This window comes from Monopterus albus, unplaced genomic scaffold (genome assembly GCF_001952655.1).
Source record: "Monopterus albus unplaced genomic scaffold, M_albus_1.0 scaffold7.1, whole genome shotgun sequence".
NCBI lineage: Eukaryota > Metazoa > Chordata > Actinopteri > Synbranchiformes > Synbranchidae > Monopterus > Monopterus albus.
This window is the reverse complement of record NW_018127887.1, coordinates 3,395,578-3,413,146: the sequence shown is the minus strand read 5'-3', so window position 1 is coordinate 3,413,146 and position 17,569 is coordinate 3,395,578. Positions and strand designations below refer to the sequence as shown.

The window sequence follows — 17,569 nt, the reverse complement described above, 5'->3', positions numbered from 1 at the left end:
AGACTGAGAGAGAAGAAAAAGCATGAGAAAATGATTAATGATAAAGACCGAAGGTCCAGTTCAAACCATGCTTGCCATGCTAACCTCTCCTTCCTAAGAAATGATTGGAGAACACAACATGTGGGAAAAGAAACCATTTTTCAAGACTTTCCTTGTACTGTACTGTACATGAGACTGATCACTCCCTGTTGAAATGTGATTTATGATGGCAACATCTTTTTTTTGTTTTGTTTAGAAACACTGCTGCATCCTTATAAAACATTTTGTTTTGTCTCCAATCAGTGTATCTCTAGTTTCCCCCAAGTTCAATAAAAATTGATGTGTACGAAGGAAAAAATGCTGCTCGATCGCACGGCCGAAGGCAGTAAAGCAGACAGGGAAAGAAAGTCAGAGCAGATTAACAGAGCACAAGAGATAAAAGAAACATTAAGACATCAAGTGCAAGCTCAGACCTCAGACAGAGACAACATCAAAGGCAGAATATTCAGGTCTTATGACACATTAGGAAGAATATACAGTATGAGCAGAAAAGGAAGGAGATCGAGAGAAAGTCAGAAGAGAAGGAATAACTGAGAGAGTGCAAGGGTTATCGGCTGGATCAGACACAGATCTACACACTTACCAGGCTCAGAGATGAACAGAATCAGTGAGGTGTGTCACACATTTAAGGCCTTAGATGCAGTAAGATGAAGCCTTACTGATCAGTGTACAGGCTACGACTTTACTATCACTGTTGTTGCTGCCAAAGTAGATTAGTACGTCCTTTGAAGCCACCCAAATATTGATGATTGATGATTTGTTATATAGCTCAAGGTAATTTTCTACTGTAGTGTATGCCACGAGATGCACAATTACATAGAAAATAAATAAATTGATGTTCAAAACAATGAACTGTGTACCACAGTTATAAAATTTCAAATGTAGCTTGAATAACCTTCAATTTTTTAATTCCCAGTTTGCTTGGATTCATTATTTTGGGACAACAGATCATTTTTTGGTATTGTGTGCTTATTTACTTCAGTTCCAGCCAGCGTGTTCTGTTGAGCTATTTATTTATTTGCATGTTGTCTTTACTGTGAAATGGCTTTTTTTTTTGTTTGCTTGTTTTTTTGCAGCAATTGCTCCAATCCAAGACATTTTTTCTTACATGGAACAAAAAAGTAACCTTGAATACAATATGAGATCATTGTGATGATTGATCATGGTAACATATCATGTAAAAGATAACACTGGATTATAACCCAGCTCTGAAACTTATAATTGATTCTTGCTGTGACTAACAACGTACTTGAAACTATCTGAATCTGCCTTGGTGCAAATTATTTGTACGAACTTCACTACACAACAAACACTGCTTGATCCAGATTGTGACTATTTTGGAGATCCCCATACACTGCAGTTGTTCCAACAGGGATAAGGCCTGTGTTACAGCTAACCAGCCACTAACCACGGTGTCGTTTACCTTTCTTGGAGAAAAACTCTCGGCTGTACTTCCCAGCAGCGACCACTTTGCGTGGGACCTTCCCAAGGAGCTCCATGATCAGAGCGATGTGGTCTGCCCACCACCACATACATCACAGAGGGAACAGGCACGTTTCAGCATTACAGCATGCACACACACACACACACACACACACACACACACACACACACACACACACATCAACAGGACAGGCTGTGTGGCACTGAAACACACTGCTGCCTTAGGGTCCTGCATGGACACATTCACAGGCTAAGGACTAATGAAACGTCTTATAAGATTGTTCTCACTGTTTTCAGTCACAGTTTCAACTCATACATCTGTTTTTTTTAACCAAATTCAAATCAACACATTTTAATGGTGCCTGTTAGTGTCCATTTTTGCCCATCTTAGACGTTCGTGTGTCTCAGTCCCACCAGTTCTCTGGCCAGTGCTACCTCTTCTGTTGAAGAACTCCCGGGAATATTTTCCAGAGAGTGCAAAGTGCCTTGGAATACAGCCCAGCAGCTCTATGATGTGGGCTATGTGGTCTACGGAGGAGAGAGGGAGGGGGAAGGAAAAAGGAAGAAGTATGCCCAAAAAAAGAGAAGGGGAAAGAAATGCAAAGAAAGCCAAAAAGAGAGAAATACAAGGAAGGAAGGAATTAATTGAAAGAGGAGAGACAAAAGTAAAATTAAAGGAAATTGTAAAACAAAAGTGGATTGTGGGTAGGGAAGTAGAAACAGGGAGGGGAAGTGATGAGGTAAAAGGCAGAGAAAAGAGGAGAAAGGAAAGAAAAAAAGAGAGTCACAGATGGTAAAGGAGAAAAACCCATGTTAGTGAGCTGTGCCTCCACAGCTGTGGTGATGAAACTAAATGTTCAGCCTTGGAATGAAAGTGACATGCATTCAGATGCAGAATTGAACAAACTGGAACTCAAAGGTAGTGATTTTCAATTTGGCCTTAATGGCGGAGGATCAAAGATGTTTCTGTGAATCAGGAAGTCATGCCAAAACTGACACCGGATTATTGCCCGAGCAAAACATGCCACATGAGGTCAACTATATGACACATGCAATGAGAAAAATAACACACTGGGCTGTGAAGAGGAAGACATTAAAGAGTTAGGTAAAGATGGGCACACAGTCTGGAAATGTATTTTGTAAGACAGAGTAAAGTGGAATGAGTAAGGTTATAGATACACATACAGGATAATTGGCTAATGTTGCTCTTAAGGTTAATTTGTTGTTACTATTTTACTACAAATGTCTAGAGTTCAGGACAATGGGATGAGTTGCGTGAGCTCTCTGTGTATCTATAACTGAACAATTCAGGTTTGGTGAAGATGAGTGGAGGCAAAGCAGCAGAATTAAAGGACAGGATTTACAGTAGACAGTGGGATTTTAAGGAGAGGGATGTCTAATTTATACTTAGCTCAATTTAGGGCATTTCAGTGTATTTACAGTATAATCCATCTTTATTTAGTACAGTTTTACTCCATTATTTGGATACAGTGTTAGAAACACTAGCTTCTCTTTTGAGAATAGATGACACTTGCAAAACAACAAATAACTGGTTAAAGCTGAGCTATGTTATTCATATAATTTACATAATCACATACTGGTCTCTTAAAAATGTTCCACCAATCTAAAAAAACAAACAAAAAAACTACCTACTCAAGCTAATTCCTTATGTTTCTTAAAATTCCCCCCCTTTAGCTTCCACATATTGGCCATTAATCTTCCTGGTGCTCCCAAAAAAAGCATAGCAAGTTCACACCTGCAATCACTTAATTGTGATTAAAAAAAACAGATTAATTGATTTTTCTTAGTGTTTGTGATTGGGGGGAAAAGCTTGAGAATAATGTGAACATTACACAATCTGTATTCGGTCTCTGCACTTGGGTTACGTCTTTTTTACAAACCATGCCTCTGTTATGTGAAAAATAAATAAAAAATAATTAAAAGTTAGCTGAATGCATTTGAAGTTGTGATAAATGCATCACTAATGCAATGTAAGAGCACAGTTAGCAGCAATGTATCTGAACAATGGAGACAGCATATAAAGCAAATTGAAGTTAAATAGCAAATAATCACTAATTTTCACAATACATTAAAACATTAATTTTCAACAACACTTCAATAAACATTTAATACACTTTGCTTTTGCATTTCCCATGTATATTAAACATTTTCCCTCACTGCTAGTTATTTTTTCTCTTGGCATCAACAGTCCAGTCTAGTCTACAGTCTTGATTTAAGATTTGAATACTCACCCTCATCACGAGAGTAGTCCTCACCCGAGTGGGGCTCGAACAGGTAATCTCCAGTAGCCAGCTCAAATGCCTGGGAGAGAATGAACCAATGAAATGAAAATGATGATTGAAAATTAACTGTGTATGCTCTGTGTTTGTACAATACAGTATGTGCGTGTTCTCACCATGCAGGCAGTGCTCCAGATGTCTGCAGGAGTGCTGTAACCAGCTCCAATCAGGACCTCAATGGAACGATACTGTCTCGTCTGGATATCCTCTGTAAAGTGCTTGTGCTGTGAAGAAGACATAAGAGGAGATCTAAATTTTATTTACCGACAAAGGACATACAAAATCGTGTGCTGAAATTCTGGTTAATGTTTCTCATCCTCCTCATTGTCTTTTTTTTTTTTTAGTCTCCTCTAAATGATCCAGACCACAGAAGCAGTGAGAACAACAGCAACCAAAGTTTCAATCCTAACAATACTAATGTAACAGCATTTCTGTTATGGTTAATAGCACCCCACAAAAACCTCCAGTGACATCCTCTGACACAAGCCACAGAGATTTAAGCAAAACATGCAACAAACTCCTAAAGCTGCATTTGTCCTGCTGGAGTTTGGGGAGTTTAAATGAAGTCATGAGTATTCCTTTAAAAATAAGAAAAGACTGCTTTGCCCCTGTTCTGCTACTGGTTCTACAACTCATGAGGTCTTTAAAATTTATGTACAACATAACAACAATGTGTATTTCAAAAATATGCTTCAAATTAAGTAATAGCTTTTGCCTTACCACCCAGCAGGCATTTCCAAGATCAGCGATTTTGACTCGAATGGAGTCAGCGTTGCGCGGGTCTAATGGATTGATCAGGAGATCTGCAGCTCTGACCTTGACTGGGAGGGGACAAAGTGGGAGAGCACAGGGTTAACACATACAGTAAGCAGAAAGAAGAACTGACACACTCCACTGTATACAGCGACTCTTGTGCTTCTTGAACCAGGAATCCAGTTAAGAGAAAGTCTTATCTACGAGTATGATGACAAGTATTTAGTGTCTTATTAAACTGTAAGTTGTGGCTCTTTTTACTTAATTTACAATTGTCTTGCAATGCAGTGTTTGTATTTGCTTAGGCAGTCTTTGTTTAAAATCCTTATTAACCTTTGGAGATGTGATGCTTGAAGTGAGCAACACATTAGACGTTCAAGTGGGGATAGTACATAACCATGCCTCACCTTTGGGTGTGTCTCCCGTGCTCGAGGACGACACAGTGCGACTGCGATCAGCAGTGGGGCTGTTGGGTGATGGTGCCGCTCCAATGTCGGCCATCCCAACAGAAATAGGGTTTCCTGGCTCAGGATCCAAGGGCAAGTCGGGGAAGAGGGGCATTGTGCCTCGATGGCGCTCACTGGAGCCATTGGTCAGTACTGGTCCACTCAGCTCACCATTAAACATCTCATAACCAGAGCTGAGAGAGAGGTCCCTGTCTGTGTAGCTGAGCTCAGACTCCACCAGGGGGCAGAGGAGAGGCTCGGGGGTGGATGAAGGGGGCGGAGGAGTGCCCGGGTTTGGTTTCAGCCCCTCAGACCCCAACAAAATGTGACCGTTGGTTTTGGCCGAGTTGGTCTTGTTGTTGTGGGATTTGATGGGAGAAGTGCTGTCCGTGAGGAGGTCGGCGGTTGTGTTGTTATCCTGATCTTCCTCATCCTTCCCACCTTGCCTCTTTGATTCCTCTTCTTCTACCCCTGCCTCGTCCTCTGTTTTGTCTTCACTCTTTGGCTCCTCTGTCTCATTCTCCCCTCTTTCAGTCTCTTTCTCATCCTCCTCTTTTTCCTCCTGCTCCTCTACCTTCTCCTCCACATCCCCTTCCTCATTCTCATCCTTGGTCCCTTTCAGTATCTCCTCCTCCTCCTCCTCCTCATCCTCCTCCCCCTCCTCCTCCTCCTCCTCCTCCTCCTCTCCCTCATCCTCCTCTACCTTTACTTGTGCTGGATCTCCATTACCTTCCTGTGAATTGGGGGGAATGGGGGCATCTCTTTCAGCGGTAGGCGTAGGGTCCTCGTCTTCTTCCACCTCCTCATCTGGGTCATCATCAGTGACGTGGGGTGTCTCGCTCTGTTGCTGGGGAGGTGATGCACCTAACATGGACAGAAAAGGAAAGGAAGAAAGAATGGAAGTGGGTAGAAAGGATATATACGCACAATAAAAGATATTGTAGGCAGAAAGGCAAAGAGCAGAGAATAAAGATTTGAAAAAGGGAGGCAAAAGAAAGAATATAAGAATGAAAGAGACAAAAGATGGAGAGACACAGGGTGGAGGAGGAAGACAAACACAGTGGATCTTTCTTTGTGTACGTTTCTGTATCAGCCTGGTCTCCATTTGTAGTAGGACTAGCGTGGGCTGAGTGGTTGGAGCCAAACCACCTCCTATTCATTCACAGACAGACTGCACAAACTGGCACATTCACTCATGAAGCACACCTGTCAAAGCCACTGCTCTCCTTTAGAACTATCACCGTTCTGGTTGGTGACAGTCCAGGTACAGTAAAACAGTACAAGTTAACCTAAATATGTGGCTCACTTTTCCTTAACAGTGCATTTCCCCTGACTTAAAAGCTGCATCCAGCAACTCAGTGAGGACATGTCAGTGGGCTGAGACAATGTTTTGTGTATCTGAAATTACACGGGATGCATAAAGAAGCCCAAATGAACTTTCAGTTTGTTTGTACTGACTTGTACTATATTCTTGACAGGATGGACGACCTTATGAAATGGACAATTATATGTATAACATGCACATGGAGACTTCTGTGAAGATCGATAAAAACAGCAGGCATACTATCAATCCTAAGGTAGAAGGTCCACCAGTGGGTCAGTCATTCGGATACGTACTGCACAGCCAAATACTGGACAAATCTACTGGATTTCATTTTAAATGCTAGCAACAAAACCACCAAATATGCCAGGTTCATCCATGTGGAATGTGTACAACACAGACATTTTACATCACAACCATAATAAATCACAGCGTTTCCCAACTTGGGAGCTGGGAACCCACTAGATTAGTCCAGTTGGAGTTTTTTCTTGTGAAAGACTTTTGAAGCCTGATGATCAGACTGAATTGTCATTTTATTTTCACTTCATTATGCATCTATATTGGGGGAAATGGAGACAGTGATTCAGATGTCTGCGTTTTACTGCTTTGCTAAGTTTTACTTCTTCAGGCCTCTAAAACAACCCCAAATTAAATTATCTAGAAAAAACACTCTCAGCTTGAAATAAGGGGTCATGTAGACTTTGTCATATTTTAAAGCAGCTGGGGAAACTCTTAAGATCAGATGACTCACATGTATGATTAGTCAACCTGATGGGTCTCTCCCTCTCTCCTCCCTCCTCCTCCTCATCTTCCCCGTCCTCTTCCTCCTCATCATCCTCCTCGCTCTCTCCCAGGGCCATGCTGGGGCCCAGTGCAGGTGGTGGTGGCTGCAGCGGTGAAGGCAGCCTGTGTTCAAGCACCCCTTTCTCCCCCCCTTCTTTGGCTCTCTCCTCCCTCCTCTCGGCCTCTCTCTCCAGGGCTTCGATCTCCAGCATCCGCCTCTCCAGCAGCTCTGCCTGCCGCTTCTGTTTCTTCTTCAGCTTCTTCTTTTTGTTCTTGGAGATCTTACCGACCTGGGAGACAGGGAGACAGGAGAGGGAGAGAGATAGAGTCACAGGAAGGCAAAAGAAAAAGAAAACAGAAGCATGAATAGGAGGCATTTAAGGTACGAAAACATTTTATACTTGTGTGAATGGGGGGGGGGGTATATTTGTAAAGTCAACTACCACTTCCACTGAATATTGTTAATACATATTAGCACATTTCAAATTGAGCACGTCATTGTTATCCAATAAAAACCAAGTAACAAAATTTGTTGATTTAGAATTTTTTATCTACGTGTTCTACTTCTTACAGGCCCAAGTTGTGGGGTTGTTATCTCAGTGTTGTCAGACAACTGTCACTCAGATTTGATCAAACCACAGCCACACAGATTAGCAGAGTTTCGGAGTGATAAGCAATAACAAAAGAAGTGCTTTTATTTAATCATAAATACTGTATTTAATATTACAAAAATACTTAAGATTTGAAACAAGGTTTTCAGGGAATTTGAACTAAAATTATTTGATAAAATTTCACTGAAAAAAGAAAAACTCCTAATTTTACTACATTTATTACCTGTACATTTCTGCATCTATCCTTGCTAACATTCAGTGGTAGGAGGTTTGAAAGAAAGACTGGCAAAAGCAGGAGAATAATGCTAATAAGACACTGCTTTTGTTTTAACAGCTTTTCAAATATTGCAGTGCACTCAGTACCTAAACTGTCTCCAGCAACTGTGATGATCAAACTGAACAGTGTGAAATGTATCTTGTGTTTGTGTGTGTGTGTGTGTGTGTGTGTGTGTGTGTGTGTGTGTCCCTCTCATTTCATACTCACATCTGTTGTACTCACCGGTTTGAGCTGGGGGGCTGTGCTAACTGACAGAAAGAAAAACAACAACCATCAGAGGCTTCAAAGTTTTGCAAGCATCAATCGGTCACACAACCGTGGTCAAACTACGTTCAGGATTCTACTCTTCTGGAAAGAAATCATTAGGGGATGTACTGTGCTGTACATGCTTTCCATCTAAAGACTGGATACACACTGACTGTGTGGGTGAAATGAAAAAATAAATGCGAAGAAAACAGTCTATCACACTCCCTCTGCCTCTTTTGCTTGTCTCAGATACTGTCCCAACATATTAATGGTTTATTCCTCACCAGCCTGAGAATGTAGCTCCTTTATGGTTCAGAATATTCTCACCTACCACTCTCACCAATCAAAATTTGAATAATAAACCTAAAAAGAAACATTACAGTAGCGTGAAACCATCTCCACACAGATTCATAGTTGCAGACCAAACATGATCATCATCTTTCAAATTCAACTCAGGATGCATGATCAAAGATACAGCGATGCACATAAATAATTTAATTTACAAGTGACAAATCGATTTTAGTGTCATCTAGTCGAGGTTGCCAGCTTAGCAGCTAAGCAAGTACAGTAATCCATAACAGCATTTTCTGTTCTCTGAAAATCCTCTTGAATATGATTTATAACAAAAACACTCCAAAGTACGTTTCAAATTTCTGCTATGTAGCTTCAGTCTTCTCTGAAATTTGTTTGCATTGTCTTCTCAAATGAAACAAGTAAACAATAACGGACATTTTGCTATGAAGCTCATGTCTGCACATATGTTTTAAACAATGAAACTCTCATTCAATCACAGACAGACTCTGTCACACAGCACCCTTCTGTTTTGACAGTTGATAGTTTTGTGCCCGACTGTAATTGTGTAGAAATGTAAGCAGTATAATTGGTTACCCTGAGGCCCGCAGCTTCCACTGGCTGATGCAAGCTCATGCATGGGTTCATCGCAGGGACAAGGTTCATGGAGAGTTCGTCAAGACTGTGTTTTAAGAACTACATTTTTTAGTGAAGGAACTTGAGATCTTTTCTTTACTGAGCAGTTCAATGAGATAAAGCTTCAACAAAAAAAGATTCATTATATTATTGGTGAGTCATGATTTACTGCATTTATTATAAATACTGATTTCAAATCAGGAATATAAGCTGTTAAACCACTACCTAAAATCTAATTTTACATGGAAAAAGCTACACAACTGGCATTAATTAAACAGACCAACAGACTTTACTGCATAGTAGCTTTCTGTGCTGCTACTTTTAATTTACCAAATAAAATACATGCTAATTAGGTGCCAAAATATATGGAAAAATAAAATAATAATAATCCAAAAATGGAAACAATTGGGTATTACAATTAAGTACTATCAAATCAGTTCAAAGGTAGAAAAAGACAGCACACCAAAAATGTACAAATGTCTGTTGAACTTCATATTTAATTCATTATCATGGCAAAAAAAAGATCATGTTTTGAGTATGCATCATGTCTGCCAGTCTGTCATGCAAACTCATGAAGCATTTTCACTTTTTTATATTCCAAGAAAATGTTCTGCAGGCATTTTTACTTTGTTATAGTGTGCACCCTTTTCCACTCATGACCCTCATAAATAAATTCCAGTACAAAAAAATAGCTCAGTAATTCAGGAAATCCCCTTGTTTGCGTTCTCGCCGAGTGACAGGTTAGATGACTGTTAGCACTTTCATGTCTGTACAGTAAATGTGAATCTACAGCAGCAACTGCTCAGCCTAGCAACAGTTAGCCTGGCTTTGTCCAAAAGTTACTCAATGTGCCTACCAGCACTTCTAAAGTTCACTATTACTTAACACACAGCCTTGTTTGATTAATATGTGCAAAAATGAAGTATAGACTTGACAAGTTCAGGAACAGTCATTGTGGATTTTGTTACCTGTGGACAGGCCCAGGCTACCTGTTTCTTTATGTTAAAATAAGCCATCTCTTTTAGAATACACCAAACATGAGGGTTCACGTGTCCCTACCTGCTGATCCGGACGGTGGGGGGGCTCCAGCTTTTTGCCATTCAGTTGCCTCCATGGCCATGCGTCTAACAAATGCATCATCTACACACATCAGGATGTTCTCTGGCTTTATGTCTGTATGGATGATTTTACACTTTGTGTGGAGGTAGTCCAGACCCTGCAGGACCTACAAAAGCATTTAGATAAAGAGATACACATTTATTACTGAAAAACATGCCCTTGTTTAGGTGTGTACATGCTCAAAAAAATGCAGACAGGGCGTCTTTCCCTGTTCAGTTCTCATTATCTGTCTCTCTGCGTTTCATTCCTTCTCTGTTACTCAGAGCCAAATTAGCCATTCTTCTAATGCTTGTTGTTTTCTGTGGGCAGAGAAACAAGGCTGTTGATGTTTTTGTTTCACACTTTCGCTCATTTGTTTCTGTCCAGAGGCTTTGAGATTGCAGTGAAGAACAGGCTAAATGTATTATTTTTCCCCTCATCTTCTGCTCTTCTTTTGAAAAGTGAGAGGCTGGCAGCAGCTGAGATGGCTCAACAATTTCACATACTCATCAGGTACCTGAGGGGAAAATGCCTGAAAGTACTGCATTAGGGATGGTAGTAGGACTGAAGTGTGAGGTGCACAATACCAGGAGCTGCATTAGAAGGCCCTCTGCTCCCTTTTGTCTGCCCCTTACTCGTTATGTAGTTTATTACTGATCCACCTTCTTTCTTTTCTCTTTCACAGTCCAGTCCGGTCCAGACTTTCACAGTGTCCTTACCTGTCTGATAATGCTCTTGACACATGGCAGTGGCAGACCTTGGTAGTTGGATTTAATAATCCACTTCAGCAGGTGGTGACCCAACACCTCAAACACCATGCACACATCTGGAATGGAGAGTCAAGGACTCATACTGTCATATCCATCACTCGTGCAAACACAAACGCGCACAAGCAAGCACCGTCTCCTGATCAGGATACGTATGCCGTTGACTCCAGAGATTTTGAAGTCATCTATCAGTTGAACCACCATGTCCTTGTTGGGGTCATTTGGGTCACTCTCTCTCACCTGGAGGACAAGAGGACAAGGAGATGGAGCAAACATGACAAGAAGAAGGAACAGACGATGAATGACAGAAGAGGACAAGATGAAAAAAATTAAAAATTAAGGGAAAAGAGAAGAATAAAGGAAGAAAGAGGGAATGGGATGAATGGAGGAGAATGAGAAGCCAGAGAGAAGCCAGGAAAAAAGAGAAGGAAGGAGACTTGAGAAAAGGGAGAGGACAAAAGAGACGGATGTGAGAGATGAATATGCTGAAAAATATGACTCCAAACAGGGAGAGTCTCAAGATGTGAACAGGAGAGGCAAGGAGAGAGGAGAAAAGGGAAAGCAAAAAGAAGGAAAGAAGGGAGGAAAGGCAGCAAGGAAGTGAGAGAGAAAAGGAAGTGGGGAGAAGGATGAAAAACGGAAAACAAGCATGAACAAATGGTGAAAAAAGAACATGATTTCCAAAAGCTACAATGTCTGATTCTTACACAGCGCAGCAGTTTGATCTCATCCAGGGCCGTCTCTGTGTAATGCTGGGCACTCTTCACCACCTTCATCGCCACAAAGTTCTTCACTCTATAACCACACACACACACACACACACACACAGCCGGTCATGTTAAGGTGTCCGTATGAGCCATATAAAAATAGCACCTGATCCAATACTGACTGGTGAAGCTGTGTTGAGGCTGTCATTGCTCGTTCGCACTACCCACACTGCCACTGGAGATGCAAATGTATGAATTGTGTAGTAATTTATTGCAAAGAAAGAAATAATGCTAACATTCTGTAATGAATTCCACTGGCATATTTTATCTTCAAACAATATATGTGTGTTGGATAATTGTTACTGTATTATAATCCTTCCTGGGCCATATTCGAATGGCCCAACGTGATAAGCTGCTTTATAAATCTGGTGACAAACATATCTGTCATCAGTTAACCATGAAAGTCAAGCAAAAATGGCAAGCATCACTTTGTTTCCAGCTTTTTAAACATGAGAACATGTTGCTATTTTTCTCATTTATATTTTACATTACATGGTCATTTTAACTATCTTTGGAAAATTTTTGGACTAAAATAATTATCAAGAAATTATAAATTAATTAACCAAATTAAACTGCATTATCTATATAGTTTGCATTAAAAAAATTGTCAACAACAAAACCTTAAAAGCACACAGTGATTAAAGCAAATAAAAATGGGACTAAAGAATGTCTCAACTATTTAACTGTCAAGTAAATGAAAGAAAGAAAGAAGTAAAAAATACAAAAAAGGGGGAAAAATAACCACATGACATGAATTAATATCAGAATATCAGCATTTGAAGCATGCGACTTCATGCACATTAGGATGTGTCTACAGTAGCCATGATACTGACACGGTGGTGAGAACCAGGGACCACTGTGACAGTTCAGTGTGTATAAGGTAATCTAATTCCACCTCACTAGTTTATGACCATCATTAGTGTAATTAACACCAGTGACTGGAGTAAATGAGTTTGTGCGAGCCAGTGAAAGGTGACACCAGGTTGATGGTACTGTCATCCATCCACCCTGGTTGCCACGTGAACGCAGAAACAACATTATAGTGCAGATGAGCAGTCTTGGTGCCAGTGTAGGGTGGTGTTGTTTGTAGCTGTCACTGTGAAGATGTGCCAGATCCTGTCAACAGGTGCATGTGTCGTGTGTGTGTGGTATCTTTGATGTTGTGTGTGTCTATGAGGGTAAAGAAAGAAGTAGCAAAAAAGGTGAGCTTGAAGTAAAGAACTGCCACATGATGTACTTGTGGTGAATGTCTGTATGCATGACAGCAACATGAAGCAGAATTTAAAATCTTATACTGTACTATAATGTGTGTGTTTGTGTGTGACTCACTGTATGTCCCAGCACAGCCACACCGTGGAGAAGTGGCCCCACCCCAACTTCCTGATCACATGGTACCTCCCGTTGAACAAATCCCCAATCTTCACCAGATGGTACCCTCCTTAGAGAGACACAGAGAGAGAGAAAAGATCAAGGCTGCAGGTGACTGCAAGTGATAATCAGGGGGTGACATGAAATCCATTAGTAAGTATGAATAGGAGGGAAAGCAGCAGGCAGGCAGGAAGGTCCAGCACACAGAAAAGGAGCCAGGAGCCAGGTGTTTTATGACTGAAAAAGAACAAGCTGGAGGTCAGTGCATCTCCAGCAGCATCTAGTGAAGCTATGACATTCATCTAGATGTTATTTCAGAAATGTACATTATGTCAATGCCATCATGCCGTACATTTTAAGAACACCTGCTTAAATGCATAAAACAAGGGCGCCCTTGTTTTACTTGGTACTGAAGAGATAAATTCGAAGCCTTGAATACTCAAATATTTGGCTAAAACAGTTGCAAACATTACTGCTAGAATAACTAGATGAACAGAGGGAAATACACCATACTGTAACACTTTTGATAAAATTGATAAAATGGTTAAGAAATAAACAAAAAAGCTAACACATAAGGGTCTTAAAATCACTTTTTAAAAACAAAAAGCCAGTAAAAAGAAAGTAAGCAAGTAGAGGACAGTTTGCTTCTTCTGAAACAGGAAATCAAGACTCCAAAACAAGATGCATACATCTGATAGAAAGTCTTACAGCACATGATCAAAATGTAGCACAATTTACTGCATTAGAATATCCATCCATCCATCCATTTTCTTCCGCTTATCCGGGGCCGGGTCGCGGGGGCAGCAGTCTAAGCAAAGATGCCCAGACCTCCCTCTCTCCAGACACTTCCTCCAGCTCCTATAGTGAATAAATGTGGTAACAAAACATCTAGTGATAGTGATGGTATCACTATGACAACTGTTAAATGGGTAATTGAGGAGATATGCAAACCATTAACCCATATTTTTAACATGTCATTTCGACTTCAAAAGCCCCTTATGAATAGACCAAGATCTAGTCCCGTGACGTCGCCCGGCATGGCGCAGCCGGGGCCCCACCCTGGAGCCAGGCCCGGGGTTGGGGCTCGAATGCGAGCGCCTGGTGGCCGGGCCTCCCCCCACGGGGCCCGGCCGGGCTTAGCCCGAACGAGTGACGTGGGGACGTCCTCCTGTGGGCTCACCACCTGCAGGAGGATCCGTAAGGGGCCGGTGCATAGTGGATTGGGCAGCAGTCGAAGGCAGGGGCCCCGACAGCCCGATCTCTGGACACGGAGACTGCATTAGAATAATAACAGCAAAATCAAACAAAGTGAAAAACTGTGTTCTTAAAAATACTGGATGACTACAAGTGTAGTGCAGTGTTGCACAGTGTTTACAGAATGGGTGTAGCTTCTTGAAACGGAGCTCTTTATTGACAATAGACATCTTAGACATTAGGCATTCTCAGCCACTGCAGGAAACTAGACTGCTGCTCCATGCTGGCAACAACCATAGAGCCATGAAACCGGCAGTCATAACTACTGAGTGTCTCGCCCTGATGGTCAGAACGACACTGCTGGAAATCCCATTAGGATGGGATATCCCATCAGGGAGAAATGAGAGCGGCAGAAGCGCAAGACAGACAGAGAAAGGAGACAGTGTGAGACCGAGCAGCCGTTGTTGAGCTCAGGATGACAGATGTATAGAGTGGAAGTAAAGACTGGGACAGTCTGGCTCCAGTATATACGTGTCTGTTTGTGCGTCATTCTGACCTTTGCAGTAGTCTGCGGGATCCTCCTGCTCCTCATCGTCAGAGCCCAGGATCTCCTCCTCCGGCTCCGGGGGGACTACTGGCTCAGGGGGAGGTGGAGGGGGTGGCGGGGGAGGAGGGGCAGTCACCGGAGCTTTCTGCTGGGTCTCAGGCCTGTGAATACAACAGTGGGATGAAAGTTAGGATGAAAACTTCTTTCTAGAAATCCACCTCCCTGCAATCTACTTTCACCTATTTTAATATTTCTAACAGTGACTCATAGTGAGTGAACCGCAGACTGAGCCTTGACAGCAGATGACTAATATCAAAATAATAACTTGAGACATTTCCAAATACATAAATGCTAGTTCTTCAAGTGTGCATTGCTGAATAGCATCATTCACAGTGATTCACCCAGTACTGACTTGATAAAACTTTTACATTTGCTCCTCTGAATAGAGCGCATCAGCCTTTCCTACGGGACAAAAAGGCTCAGGAAGTGACGTGCTGTATGTGGGTGTTCGGAATGAATAAAACATGAACACTAATCAATAATTAGTGTTGCTGAACAAGTCAAAAAAAAAAGGTGCCATCTACAGCAGCTCATATTTAAGCAACAGAAAGAGGGACACACTCGGACTTTCTCTGCACAGCAATATAATGTGAAATATATGTGAGAAGAAAAGAATAACAGGTAATAAAAGAAGAGTCTTACCACATGCCAATAAACAGATTTATTCTGAAACAGTTTATCTATATACTGATCTAATGCCATGACAGATTCCATAGAATTCAACTTGCTGTCATTAGAGGTGAAGATTATAATCCAAAATATCTCAGTCCAAAGCATAACTGCAACGGGTTGATGTGCTGAGACTGTGTGGAGCTCAGAGACAGTCAGGTTGAACCAATCCTCACCCACCCAACACCTCAGACATGAATCAGCAGAAAAATGGATACTATCCAAAAGCAGACGACTTCTTTCCATCCCATAAAAATGCAAAAACATGATGACATTGACATAATAATAAACAAAATACTGTATCTAGAATGACGGATAAATGAAGAGATTAGAGTTGATCAGTGTTTCAGGGTTCATCTTTGTAATCAGTCCTTTCAGTGAACAGCATTTTGAGGACTTAGCTGACACCCTTATGAAGGGCCACTACAATGAGTGATCAGGCAGCGGGTTCAGGGTTTTGCTTTAAGAGGCTGCTATAACACACGGGTTTTTTTTTTTTGGAGTTTTTGGGAACATGCCTGATTCTGTTTTGGGCCAGTCCCACCAAACCAAATCAAATTCTCTTTACAGGCTTTAGGAAGTACAACTGCACATGTGAAAAAGGTTGCACAGGCTGCAAGTCAGCTCAATAGAACAGGCTACGATTGCTACAACTAGCATAACGTGAATCTCTGAAGGAACTGTCGACAATCAAGTTGCACTGTAGATAATGTAGACACCAGGTTTTAAAAAAGGAGAAAACTGTCCTTCAAGAGTCTAAATGTGTTATAGGTGCGCAATGCTAAATTAATGAAGTACTCTATTAAAGGATAATGCTGGTCATTAAACCCTCACCAAGGACTAAAACCAACAATGAATTGCCTCAGCTTATAACCAATGTCTGAACTTCTGTCAGTCCTGAATTAGCTTATTTGTCTGTGCCATAGACCTCTATTGTTGTTCAAAAATAATTAAAAACACAGCACTGCACTGGGTGACATGTTTCCTCATTACAAAACACCAGACCTGATATGTTTTTTTTAAATGAACGGCCATAACTTTTAATAGCATCTCAAGTAAGCTAGACTTAATGGCCTGTGCACGAGATCTCTGGATATTCTTAACAAATACTAGGGTCTTTTGTTTCATAATGAGGAAACATGTCACCCGTTGCACCGGTGCGTTTCAATTTTGAACAACAATGGAGGCTTATGGCACAGATGAATATGCTAATCCAGGGCGGACAGAGATTAACAGCAAGCAGAGGCAAATCATTGTTGTTTAGTCTCTGTATGAGGACTGTTGAAAATACTGTTAATATATAAAATAACTGGCCTTATCCTAAGTCTCTACAATGTATTTTATTAAAAAAAAACAAAAAAAAAAACAACTCTCCCATGGACCTACAATAGAAACCTAATCACAGACTTGGACCACAAGTAAATACTGCTTCCTTTTTAAGAGGTTACAAGCAAAAAAGCCTGGGACGCTCAGCATTCAACACTCAGTCCTACCACTGTATGCTGTACCCACAGCCCACAGTGTGGATGTAATAATGCCATCCAGCAAATCTGTCCAGATTTATTTTGATGTGGGGACATTTCCGCATTTAATACTGTTTCTGTCAGATGAGCTCTGCCGTCACAAGTCTGTCACATATGAACTCAGTGCTCTGTAAAACAACATGAGAGACATGAGATCATAGCTTTCACTTTCATCAGTGCATCTAATATTTCTTTTTCATGCTCAAGTCTCTGTAAGACTGAATTAGCAAATGGCCTATGAAAGCAAAGCCTGAAAGAGACTCGACAAACTCAGCGTCACCTCGGTACCAGCGAACGATCAGCTGCTAAATTAGGGCAGAAAAAATAGAAACAAATAAACACACAAAGCCCGTGCTTGTGAACGGTTAGAAAATTGCGGTCACAGGCACAGACAGAGCCTCTTGGTATGTTGCCATGGCAACTGCAGATC

The 17,569-nt window shown here is 41.2% G+C and overlaps 1 protein-coding gene across 8 annotated transcripts in view; it reads right to left on the bottom strand.

The window, feature by feature from the left end:
* Positions 1-17,569, bottom strand: part of srpk2 (SRSF protein kinase 2) — a 51,768-nt gene that overhangs the window by 2,997 nt on the left and 31,202 nt on the right. For 2 of the 8 annotated variants that reach the window (XM_020622962.1, XM_020622977.1), the window contains 14 exons: positions 14,897-15,048; positions 13,108-13,216; positions 11,719-11,806; positions 11,164-11,251; positions 10,964-11,070; positions 10,206-10,371; positions 8,181-8,221; positions 7,054-7,375; positions 4,943-5,845; positions 4,503-4,603; positions 3,899-4,006; positions 3,735-3,804; positions 1,918-2,010; positions 1,463-1,555 (listed from right to left, as the gene is read on the bottom strand). In XM_020622962.1, coding sequence (XP_020478618.1) covers positions 1,463-1,555; positions 1,918-2,010; positions 3,735-3,804; positions 3,899-4,006; positions 4,503-4,603; positions 4,943-5,845; positions 7,054-7,375; positions 8,181-8,221; positions 10,206-10,371; positions 10,964-11,070; positions 11,164-11,251; positions 11,719-11,806; positions 13,108-13,216; positions 14,897-15,048 — 2,441 coding nt within the window. The remainder of the gene's footprint in view (positions 1-1,462; positions 1,556-1,917; positions 2,011-3,734; positions 3,805-3,898; positions 4,007-4,502; positions 4,604-4,942; positions 5,846-7,053; positions 7,376-8,180; positions 8,222-10,205; positions 10,372-10,963; positions 11,071-11,163; positions 11,252-11,718; positions 11,807-13,107; positions 13,217-14,896; positions 15,049-17,569) is intronic. The other 6 variants (XM_020622970.1, XM_020623011.1, XM_020623021.1 and 3 more) reach the window with 6 other exon arrangements.